The sequence below is a fragment of the Nomascus leucogenys genome, chromosome 2 (genome assembly GCF_006542625.1).
Source record: "Nomascus leucogenys isolate Asia chromosome 2, Asia_NLE_v1, whole genome shotgun sequence".
Lineage (NCBI taxonomy): Eukaryota > Metazoa > Chordata > Mammalia > Primates > Hylobatidae > Nomascus > Nomascus leucogenys.
In genome coordinates, this window is record NC_044382.1 from 9,958,072 (window position 1) to 9,970,804 (window position 12,733).

Here is a 12,733-nt window from a genome sequence, read left to right on the forward strand (position 1 = left end):
AATGCATTTCTCTTGGCTTTTCTGTCTGAGGGCACAATCTAAGCATGTGCATGACTGAATTTTAGGCTCCCTGAGACAGAAATGGAATCTGGTTCATCTTTGTATTTCCCCCAGGATCTAGCATAGATCTTGGCCCATAATGGTACAGAATCAAGGATCAAACCAAAAGGACATCAGTCCAATATGCCATGGCCACCTAAGACCTTATTAGGTCCAGTCCAGCACCCTGTGCCATGAGAGTCCCCAGGGGCCAACTATAGGAGGCAAGTTACTTGGTCTTAATTAAACAAAGATAATGTACGTTCCAATGTGGCCTTAAAGGTAAAGCTGGTTCAGTCATTGACACCTTGACCCATATTCTGTTTTAACCCATTTTTATCCCATTTTTATCCCATTCAGTCATTTTGTGGTAGGTCTACTGGACACTAGGTAGTGTGCCAGCACCTTATTACTCAAAATGTGGTCTGCAGACCAGCAGTCACCACCATCACCCAGGAGCTCATTAGAAATGCAGATTCTCCAATCTTACCCCAGACCTAGGGTCAGAATCTGTGGTCTAGCAAAATCCAGGTGATTTGCATGTACGTTGAAGTTTGAGAAGCACCAGGCTAGCAAGAGATAGACCTAGTTCTAGCCTCATGGAGCTTAAGGCAAACACTTGACAAATGGACAGCAGTGGCTATGTGTTGACTCTTAAAAGAGAGGATGCTATGGGAGCTTTAGATCACCAAGGAGATCAAAGCAGTTCTTGTAAGCCATCTTAAATGTTCTTCAGCTTTGTCCTGAGAGCAACAGAAAGCCTGGAGAAAGGTGTTTACAGCAAGAGTGGCCTGTCCCCACTTGAGGATAGCATTAACTTTTATTTATAGGTAGGAATAACCTTTGTAATTCATGAGTACATAATTACAATGAGACTTTCTTGTCTTAAGCCACACTTGAGTCTCTAAGGAGGTGGCCTCATCCTAGGTGAGCAGGTCAGTGTAGGATGCTGAAGTCCAGGCAGGTCTAAGCTCAGCCTTTGCCTGTCCGGAAGGAGTCCCCATCTGTTGGGTGCAACCTCACTCTGAACCCCTGTCCCCTCCTGCCATGTGGTCCTTCTGCTGGGAACTGTAGTACAGTGCTCCAGCAACAGAGATAGCCCCCCGTTTCCTCAGTTTCCAAATGTACATCAGAGATAGTCAACATTGAATTAGGGTTCTTAATCATGCCTGGCTCAGTTCTCCCAACAGCTTCCGGAAGCTAAGTGCGGAATTGTGATAAGACTACAGTCAGAGCTGGGTTCAAGTCCTAGCTCAACCACTTGCTTGCTGCATGACCTTGGGCAAGTGTTTTAACATCTCTGAACTTTTCTTCAACTGTGACTTCCTGCTACATAAGGATATTTTGAGGGCTGAATATAAAATGAGTGCTTTATTTATTAAACAAATATTTATTGAATACCTACTATGTATCAGCTCTGTAAACAGCCACGGGGTGATCCAACGGTGGGCAATTTTAGACAAGAATCCCGCCAACATGAAATGTATAAGTCCAGTGGAGAAAAAATGTCATTCATTGGATAATCAAATAAATATTAAATGACAAATATAGTAATGCTTTGAAGTTGGGGAAGGAGACTCTAAGAGTAAAAGAGGGACCTAATCCAGCCTGGAAAATCAGGGAGGCTTCTCTGAAAAGGTAAGAATTTGTACAGTGTCTCTTTCTCAGGTGTTGTCTCTCCGCACCTCTTTCAGGTACCTGGAAGGAAACCACCTAACAGCCGTGCCCAGAGAGCTGTCCGCCCTCCGACACCTGACGCTTATGTAAGGAGCCCAGTATTGGGTGGGATGTTTATTTTTCCCTGCTGGGGTCGCTCAGGAAACTGAAGTGGATGGTAAAAGAGAACAGAGCTGATGCAAGTGGTAACTGAAAGATGCCTGTCTGCTTAGGACCAGAAGCCAGTCTACAAAGGGAAAGTGGGAGATCTTGCAGAATGAAAGGGCATTACCCTTGGGAAAGCAGGAGACCTACTGAGAAAAGGTGAAAGAACACCATCTCTCTGTGGGATGGATTCCTATAAACTCCTGAAACCAGCCTCTAGATAAGGATTTCTCAACCTCGGAACTGTGGACATGGGGGTTAATTATTGGTTGTTGGGAGGCTATCATAGACATTATAGGATGTTTAACAACATCTGTGGCCTCTACCCACTAGATGCCAGTAATACTTCCCCCAGTATTGACAACCAGAAATATCTCCAGTCATTGCCAAATATCATTGAGGGAGCACAAGTGCCCCCAGTTGAGAACCACTGCTCTAAAGCAATGGTCCTCACCATCAGCTCATTAGAGGAATCACCTGAGCAGTTTTTTTTTTAAGCTACTGGTGCTCAAGCCCATGCTAGATCAATTAAATCAGAATACCTGGGGATGGAACTCAGGCATCAGAGGATTTAAAAGCTCCCCAGGTGATTCTAATGTGCAGCTAACACTGCCACCGCTCTGGATGTTTATCCCCGCAGGGAAGCTGGAGGTTGCAGCTGGCAGAGGACTGCACCCCCACCAACCTCAGTCCCCCTAAAAGAGAACCTGATAAGATAGAGTAAATGAATGCCAGAAAAGAAGGGGGATAGAGGAACAGTGAAAAGAATTAATCAGGGGAAAAAAGTACTAAAACAAGGAGAGATTGTTATTATATGTATCATATTTTGTTGGTACAGTGAAATGAATGGTCATGTAACTGAATGATTGACTAGCTGCATAAGTGAACAGATGTATAAATGAATGACAATTGCTTGAATGATTGAATAAGTGTTTGAATGGAAAATGACCATTTGGATGAATGAGTGGGTGGATGAGTGGGTGGATAAGTGGGTGGATGGATGGTGGGAGGGAGGAAGGGAGGGTGGGATGGATGGATGGGCAGGCAGGCAGGTGAGTGCGTGGGATAAATATGATAAATATGTGAGGGGTAGATGGGTGAGTGGGTGGGTGGGTAGATATATGGATGGATGGATGGATGGATGGATGGGCAAGTGGATGGGTGAGTGGGAGAGTAGATAAATAGGCCAGCAGTGGGATGGATAGATGAGTGAGTGAATTAATGAATAGGTGGGTGGATGGGTGGATGGGTAGATGAGTGGGTGGATGGCAGGTATGTGTGATACTTGGGAATGGCCTCCTACAGATGCAACTAAGACAAAAGCATGACCCCTCTGTTTTACTTTTCCTAGTGACCTGAGCAACAACAGCATCAGCATGCTGACCAATTACACCTTCAGTAACATGTCTCACCTCTCCACTCTGTGAGTACACTGAGATACTGTGTTTACCATGCCCACGGGCCTAGCAGTAGATGGTCACTCTTTCCCTCCCTCCCAGCAGGACTAGTTTATCTGCCCTAATGACCCTCAGGCCTATGGCTGCCCTAGCATAAGACACACCTTAATCATCAGAAGGAAGATAAAGTAGGAAGCCCTCCACTGTCCAGGCAGTTAGAGAAGAACTAGAACCTCATCGCTTCTGAAGAAGGCTGTCTTAGGAATACCTTTTGTGGTTTGTGAATTTTCTTTCCCAGAAATGGTTTTCCTACACAATTATATTTTGCCCAGACCCATTTATTTCCCATTAGCTTTGCACATTGTGAGTACTCATCATTGGACAGGAGAGAGAGGTGATGAACAAGCTGGTTAGAAAGTCAGCCTGCCACAGAACTTGAGTAAACTGAGGAAATAAAGCCAGTGCGCTTCCTGGATTGGTGAAGAGGTTTCTTGTCCCTTTAGGGGATGTTCTGTCAATATATCAACATTAAAAAGATAAACCATTTGCTTTGGTTCATAACGTAAACAGTGCACCTATGCATGGTAGAGAATAGAAAGACACAACAGGGCACGTGCCTCCTTTTCCACAGGATCCTGAGCTACAACCGACTGAGGTGCATCCCCGTCCACGCCTTCAACGGTCTGCGGTCCCTGCGAGTGCTGTGAGTACCCCAGCATGCTGATTTTGACTTACACATTGCTGAGTGACAGCAGGAAGCAGACTAAGCACTCCCCTTCCCCGCTATCCTTTGCCCAAAGCCCACTCCACCCCCAAACACACCTTCCTACCTAGCACCCTTGTTTGCTTAGTGGAATAGAGAGAGCTACCTTTGAGAGTCTGCCATTCCCAGGGTCCAGCCCACTACCACTGTGGAACCTTGAGCAAATCACTGAGCCCCTTCAACTTTCTGCTTCTTTATGTGTAAAATGGGATCAATAGCACCTCCCTTGTGAGGATTAGGATATGCAATTGTATTCTACCCTCTAGTATTGACCATAGTGTGTGGCCATAGCCACATTTCGATGATCATTCTGTTGACAGTTGTTTCCTCAGAGGGGCAATGCAGCATGGTGAACCTCTGCGTGGAAACAGCTCCTACCCCAGAGATCACAAGCTGGAAACCCAGGGGCCCCGTCCAGCTCACAGACAGCTATTAGTTAGCAGTTGTGGGGTTGGCTCATAGAGTGTCTTCTTAAAAACACAAAGCTTAATAAGCTGTCAACATTTAAATATCAGGAGATTTCTTCCACAAATCCCAATCTCTATATTCTTGTGGAAAATTGAGAGACCTGGCCATACCAGGGCCCTGCCTCTGCATTCCTGCATGGCTGAGCAGCCCTGCCCCTTTAAACAGAGTTGTGCAGGCTGCAGCCTCCACACCCAGCCCACTCTCCTCGCCTGCCTGGCCCTGTCCTACACATGGGTAGCTGAGTGTCTTCTCATCCATAAAATCAGATAATTATGGTAATTGCCTCACAGGGTCTTATGAGGATTAAATGAGATACTGTATATGAAGTACTTAGCACAGCTCTGGCACTGTAAATGCTTAACAAATATTCACTTGTTATTATTCTTATATCACAGCTTGCTAGGGCAGGAAGGCACCCCACCACCACCCCCAACCCTGGGCCTGATTAACACCTGATTTTTGTGCCTTCCCATCTTGCTTCTATTTTATTAGCACATTCCTTTGAATTCCTTTGGTCCTTTGAATATCACCCTTGAATGCTGTTCATGAAAACAGAGATGCCAGATACTCCGCCCCCAAACCTGTCAACTTCCTGACTTTCTAGATCGTTATTACTATAATAGTGATCAACATATTTTATGGGACAGTTTTCTTCGTCTAACCTTTTGTAACACTGCTGTGAGACCAAGACAATTCTGCCCATTTTAAACATGGAGAAACTGAGGCCCAGACTGCTGAAGTAACTGGCCAAGGTATAGCAGTCAGGAGGTTGCAGAATCCAGCCTCCTGGGACCCGGGAGCCATTCCAGGGCTGAGCAGGAATCCACAAATAGCACCCAACAAGCTAGTCCATTTCAGAGCCTCCAGGCTGATGTGATTTATTAAGGCCCACAAAACACCGGTGTCAGCGACAACTCCCGCCACATGTCATCTGTGCTGTTATTAAAAATCAATTCTCTGGGGGCAAAGAAGTGCCCGTGCTGACAGTGTGCAATCTGTTATTGTCACTTATTTATTATCCACCTTCTCTGGGGAGTTTGAGAATGGAAACATCAGCATAACCATTTCCCTGTTTCCAGTTGAACACAGCAGGAGATGGGCTCGTATCACTGGCCAGGGCTGAAGCCGGACCTGCTCCCCCTTCCTTCTCCTACCATTCCCCCTCAATCCCAACCTATTGTCTTCCATCCCAGTCTAATAGTTCTGTGCGTGGGTTCACTGCCAGGAGGTGGGACCTGCCAATTTTAAGGAATCTGCATGCATCTGTTCATAATTAGAGTAGTGATGGTTGGGGCAACTCAATATGTAAGAGGGAGAGAAAATGTTTGCCCGTCCATCTGTCTGTCTTTTGGGGTGGTGGGGGTGATGGGGTGAACACCACCAGCCTGACCAGGGTTTTCTCTTTCCTCGGCATCTTGTTTGTCCCAGTCTGGCACTACTACTGCCATGAGTTCATCAGCAGTACACCTAACCATACAACACACTGGCACTTGCTTCTTGAAATACGAATTAGTAGGCTTGCCCCAGAATGGTGGCTCACACCTGTAATCCCAGCACTTTGGGAGGACGAGGTGGGAGGATTGCTTGAGCCCAGGACTTCAAGACTAGCCTGGGCAACATGGTGAAACCCTGTCTCTACCAAAAAATTCAAAAAATTAGCCAGGCATAGTAACATGCGCCTGTAGTCCCAGCTACTTGGGAGGCGGAGGTGGGAGGATGGTTTGAGTCTGAGAGGCAGAGGTTGCAGTGAGCTGAGATCACGCCATTGCATTCCAGCCTGGGCAATAGAGCCAGACCCTGTCTCAAAAGAAAAAAAAAAGAGAATTAATAGGCTTTTAGCATCATCATTTTAGAATCATGAGATTTTGTGCATAAAAAGGGATCTTAGAGCACCTCAGTCCAACCGTCTACCTCAGCAGGGAGCAACCATTTTCTGCCTGAGGGCCAATTCAGGAAAAGTAAAAATGTTTATGGGCTACATTTCTTTTATGATATTTGTATCCTTTCTCCCACTAATTACACACCTAGGAATTTAGGTTAAAGAATCATCCAAAATGAGGGAAAGGTTCTGTGCATTAAAATCTTTGTTGTACTGTTATTTTTAACCTAAATTTTAAGTATTACCTACAAGGGCCACAGTGGGGAAATGTTTAAGGAAACCACGAGGCAACCAGTCAATTAAGTGCAATTATTAAAAGAGGCAAAGATGAAAACTAGATAGCAATGTGGGAAAGTGCTTATCGCATAGCGTTACATGGAGAAATAAACCTAACTTGTATATATGTTACAATTATAACTTGTAAACATTTGTACCTATGAAGAAAGACTGTAAGAGAGCAAATGAAAAAAAAATGTATAGATAATGTTTATATAAAGTCATTTCTATAACAAATGAAGGCAAAGTTGAAGATGAATGAAGACCAGGCATGGTGGCTCATGCCTGTAATCCCAGCACTTCGGGAGGCCAAGGCAGGTGGATCACCTGAAGTCAGGAGTTCAAAACCAGCCTGACCAATATGGTGAAACCCTGTCTCTACTAAAAATACAAAAATTAGCCAGGCATAGTGGTGTGTGCCTGTAGCCCCAGCTACTCAGGAGGCTGAGGTGGGAGGAACAATTGAGGCAGGCAGGTGGAGGCTGCAGTAAGCAGTGATTGAGCCACTGCACTCCAGTCTGGGTAACACAGAGCAAGACCTTGTTTCAAAAGAAATAATAAATCAATAAAGATGAATGAAGATGGTAACATATTTACAACTTAGGGAGTTGGAAGAAAGACCGGCTTTTTAAAATCAGGAATTACATTGTCTGCAACTACATTTGAACATTTATATATTCTTTCCTCATTTCTGAAGGGTTTCATTCTTTTAGTTAAACTTTCAGAAATGACCAGAGACCCAGAGATGTTGGGTGTTTGCGGCAGGAAGAAGAATGAGCGTCAAGGTTTAGTTTGGGTGTAGACAAAGGCCAAAAAGTGATCTGGAAAGCAGGAAGAGAAAATTGACATTTAAGAGACAGAAAGAGAGAAAGAGTGTGTGTGTCTGTGTGTGTGTGTATATATGGGTGGATATGAATATATTTCAGGAAAGCACAACAGGAGGGTGGTCTTTTAGCCCTGAGTACAAAACATTGTGTGGAAAATGCTTTTTCTACTTGGCTCCAAATCTGAAAATAGCGAAAAGAGAACATTCTTGTGGACATCTTCATCCTTCTTAGGGGATCCATGCATTCCCTGATCTTTGCTTCACACCAAGTCACGTGCCTTGTATGCGTGTGGTCCCAACTGTCTTGCCCCAGTCGCAGGAGGGCCACCTGGAATCAGTTAGCTCCAGGCAGGCAATTTCAGTGTGTGCTCACGAAGGAGCCAGTGGGATTATCATTCACCATCCTCAGTATTTTTAGCTCCTAGTCCCCGAAGTAAGAATTATGCTGTTTATACCCACAGGGCTGTTCATCACTGCTCTACCAATTGCCTGAGTTCTCCTTAAAACATCCCTGTAAGGGAGCCCTTTGCTTGATTACCTTCTGAGACAAAGAGCTCACTCCCTTACCAGACAACTCTATTCCACTTTTGACCAGCTATTAGAGCATCAGAAAATTCTTCTGAGCCAGAAGGTGACTCATTGTGACCTCCCAACCATGGTCCAGGGTTGGCACTTTGACATCTCTAAAATAAAAATAAGTAAACAAAAGTTTAATTGCAGAATTTAGGATTGAAGAGTGAATATTGAAAATTTTTCTGTCCAAACATTTCATTTATAAGAAGAAAAGACAGGCCAGGTACTGTGGTTCATGCCTGTAATCCCAGCACTTTGGGAGGCTGAGGCGGGTGGATCATGAGGTCAGGAGATTGAGACCATCCTGGCTAATATGGTGAAACCTCGTCTCCACTAAAACTACAAAAAATTAGCCGGGCATAGTGGCAGGCGCCTGTAGTCCTAGCTACTCGGGAGGCTGAGGCAGGAGAATGGCGTGAACCTCGGAGGTGGAGCTTGCAGTGAGCAGAGATCACGCCACTGCACTCCAGCCTTGGCCACAGAGCAAGATTCAGTCTCAAAAATAAAAAAGAAGAAAGATTCAGAGAGGTTTAGTGACTTGTTCAAGATCACTGTCTTATTCATCCTTTCCTGAATACCTGCTACGGGTTAGTTGCTGTGCTTAACTCTGTAGGGGGAAAGAAAACAGTGAATGAGACAAAATTGCTGCCCTCAGGGAGCTCTTGGTCTAGAAGGGGAAATAAGTAAGCAACTACAATGCAGGGTGATACCTGAGAGAAGAGCCATGGAGATGAAAGTGAGAGGCATGTAACCCAGTCTTAGCCACCCAAAAGGCTTTCTGAAAGGAAGGTTAATAATCACCACTGACATTCATCAAACCATGGCTATGTGCTGCACAAAGGGCTAAGTGCTTCAGTCATGTTATCTTAGTCACCCTCTGCCTTGTGAAGGATATACTGCTGTTATCCCCATTTCACAGATCAGTAAATAGAGGCTGAATGAGATTAAGTAACTTGCCCAAAGTGATGCAATCAGTAGGTAGTAAAGTTGGAATTTAAACCCAAGACTATTTGTTTTCAGAATCACTCCTCTTAACTTGTGCTTCCAGGACTGAGACTGAGAAACCAGAGGGGGTTACCTAAGTAGGGATGGGAGTGAAGAACATTCTAGGCCGGGAGAATATAAATGCCCTGGACAGTGGCCCTGAAGTCAGGAAAGGCATACGTATTGGGGGAATCACAAGAAGCTACAAGTGTGGCTGCAATGTGGCTTCTGGGGGCAGAAGTGGGAAGAGATGCTGCTGAGTAGCCCCAAGGCACAGGCAGAACCAAGGCTGGGACTGACCTCTGGGCTCCTAGCCCAGAGCTCTTTCTGCCACATTCTACCTGCTTCCCCATCGCAGGCTAGCATCTGTTTTTATCTGCACCCATTTCAGACTGGAGGGAGCTGGCCTATGTAAAAATGAGGCATTTTCTTCCTCACCCAGAGAGGCCTCTGATAGGAATTGAGGAGTGGGGTGAAATGGAAGATGCAGAGAGAAAGCGGACAGGTGCTGACCGCTCTGCCAAAATACAATGTCTCCTCTGCAGTCCTGGAATCAGGTCACAGGACACACCATGGCCTTTGAGACATACAAGCTGCGCACTTTCAGGCTTCTACCCTATGTGGGTAACTCCCAGAGGACTGGCCCCCAAATCCATTCAAAAACAGAGGGGGAGTCATGACAATGATAACAATCATCATAGCTAATGTGACTGAGTGCTTCTGAACCACTGGCATCCGATCTTTTAATCCTCACAGCTAGCTTATGAAGTGGTGTATTAGCTTTCCTCCTGAGCAAAGAGGAAGAAAATCAGTTCAAACCACCTTAAGCATAAAGAGAATTTATCAACTCAGATAACTGAAGAAGGCACTGGAAGACACCAGGCTCTAGGGCTGGATGCAGGTACTGCAATGAGACTGTCAGAATGTGTCTGTTATCCCAGCACTTTGGGAGGCTGAGGCGGGCAGATCCCGAGGTCAAGAGATTGAGACTATCCTGGCCAACAGGGTGAAACACTGTCTCTACTAAAATTTAAAAAAATACAAAAATTAGCTGGGCGTGGTGGCACGCACCTATAGTCCCAGCTACTCAGGAAGCTGAGGTAGGAGAATCGCTTGAACCCAGGAGGTGGAGGTTACAGTGAGCCGAGATCACACCACTGCACTCCAGCTTGGCAAGAGAGTGAGACTCTGTCTGAAAAAGAAATATGTAGGCCAGGCGCAGTGGCTCATGCCTGTAATTCCAGCACTTTGGGAGGCCAAGGCAGGTCGATCACCTGAGGCCTGGAGTTCAAGACCAGCCTGGCCAAGATGGCAAAACCCCATTTCTACTAAAAATACAAAATTAGGCAGGAATGGTGGTGCACATCTGTAATCCCAGCTACTCAGGAGGCTGAGGCAAGAGAATCGCTTGAACCCGAGAGGCAAGAGTTGCAGTGGGCCAAGATCGTGCCACTGCACTCCAGCCTGGGCAACAAAGTAAGACGCTGTCTCAAAAATAATCATAAAAAATAAAAAGAAATGTACCTCTGCCTCTCACTGTGTTTTCCTAAGTGGATTTCATTCTCAGGCAGTCTTTCTCTAAGACACAGAGGGTCCTGATGGGCTGAAAGTTTACATTCTAGCAGCTTAGCAGCCCCACAAAATTAAACTGCTTCTGCCCTCGTCGTTCCAGAGAGAGCCCCAGAAGTGTCTCTCCTTGGCTCCCTTAGGTTGCACGCTCAACCTCACACCAATCACTGTGGCTCTGATTGGCCAGACCTGAGCCATAGGTTCATATAGAGGCCAAACTACTGGGACCAAGAGGTGGGGAGGGGTGATCCCCAGTAGAAAACAGAGGAACTGCTACAGAAAACAACATTGATGCCAAGAAACCCACAACCCCTAAAAATGTCTACTATATGTAGTTACTAAGAATTCCTCCATTTTAGAGATGAAAAAATCTGAGAAACCAAAAAATGTGAGAAACCAAAAGTCAATTGTCTCAGCTCACACAGCCAGTATGAGAGGAGGGATTCACACCCAGGCAGTCTGACTCCAGAGCCTTAGGTTCTTAACCCCCAGATCACCTGGGAATAGCTTAGCCTGCTCAGAAGAGAATTCACCCACCCCTATCCACATTTAGAATGAGGATAGTTCCCACTGTTCATTGTATTAACCGTAGGACCTAGGGGTTCAGAGACCCAAGGTTCACACAGCCCAGAACTGAGGAATGGTTATGCCCTAATGGTGCCCTGATGGTGCCCTCATCTGCATTCTGAAATTCTTAAGTTTGCCTTTAACATCCGCTAAGAGTTAGGCAAGGAGGAGGAGTTCCAAGTGTGTGAAGATGAGCCACTGAGAGTTGACAGTTGCTTGCCAGCCCAGCCCCTGGGAGGCATCAGGGAGAAGGGGAGGAGAAAGGGGAAGGAGCACTCATTCTTCCACTTCACTAGCATTCTTTAGGATGGTTGTTTTTGACAGGCAAGAGTACTTCTTTGGGGGCCAAACCAGGATGGAGAACCTGCAGTGTAGGCAGATTTAATGAGTTGTCCTAGTAAATTATAATCCTGTTACTCTGCAGGGTTTTTTGTTTGTTTGTTTTTGTTTGTGATAGAGTTTCGCTCTTGTCGCCCAGGCTGGAGTACAATGGCGCAATCTTGGCTCATTGTAACCTTTGCCTCCTGGATTCAAGCAATTCTCCTGCCTCAGCCTCCCGAGTAGCTGGGATTACAGGCACCCACCACCACACTCGGCTAATTTTTGTATTTTTTAGTAGAGAATGGAGCCTGACTTGCAGGGGTCACAATGCTAAAGCTGCCCTTGGGTCCTTTGGTGTTTTAAAATTAGGCCTCATGCCTCTCCAGGGGCCCAGGCCTCATTTGGAAATGACTAACAATGAAGCTGGGTGCATATGCAAAACAGCAAGTGGCCATGAAGCCATCAAAGTCAATAGCAGGCAGGGGCTGGTATGATTCATAAATAACCTCATGAATTAGAGGCTAAATGATGCTGATAAAAGTGTTAGGAAGTGCTTCTAGCACTTCCTTATTCGGGGAGGCGAGAAGCTATCATGAACACTCTAGATGGCTGTTTGCCATCTTCCTGCTGTCCTAGCTGCCTAAGCATTGAGGCTTACTTTCACTCTGAGAATTTCACCAGAGAACTGTGAGGTGGGAGGAGAAGGAGCTGATGGTGATGAGGATGTCAACGGAGTGTAACTAAGAGGAGAAAGGGAAGAGGAGAGAAATAAGGGCCTTGCCTTAAAGCAATAGGAGAAACCTTTCTAAACCCTTGCTACTGACGTCAGCATCACCTCAGAGTTTGTCAGAAATGCAGAATCTCAGGCCCCACCCCAGACCCACTGAATCAGAATCTTTGGAAGTAGGGCTCAGGAATCTGCATATTTGCTAGCTTCAAAAGTTCATTCAGTGTGAGAGCCACTGCTCTCTATCAAGAGTAATTAGGCTTATGTCTGTATGTCAGCTGAAGACCAAGGGCAAGCTAACTTCAGTTGAAGGGAAAAGAAGAGCAAATTCATTCGTTATTATTCCATCTGTACTTCCACTGTCAACACTAATCGTCTCTTTGTTCTACTGGGACTCACTGCCTGCAATAAAGTTGTTAGTCCTTACCCTGAAGGGTGATTATTACCAACACAGGTGATGGTGCCCATCAGTCACTAAAGAAGCCTTTGAGTTTCTATGAATTTGCAGATTTTTGTATGCAGT

The 12,733-nt window shown here is 45.6% G+C and overlaps 1 protein-coding gene across 3 annotated transcripts in view; it reads left to right on the top strand.

Moving 5' to 3' along the window:
* SLIT3 (slit guidance ligand 3) overlaps positions 1-12,733 on the top strand; it is a 639,482-nt gene that overhangs the window by 574,890 nt on the left and 51,859 nt on the right. For all 3 annotated transcript variants that reach the window (XM_030825194.1, XM_030825195.1, XM_030825202.1), the window contains 3 exons: positions 1,734-1,802; positions 3,212-3,283; positions 3,889-3,960. In XM_030825194.1, coding sequence (XP_030681054.1) covers positions 1,734-1,802; positions 3,212-3,283; positions 3,889-3,960 — 213 coding nt within the window. The remainder of the gene's footprint in view (positions 1-1,733; positions 1,803-3,211; positions 3,284-3,888; positions 3,961-12,733) is intronic.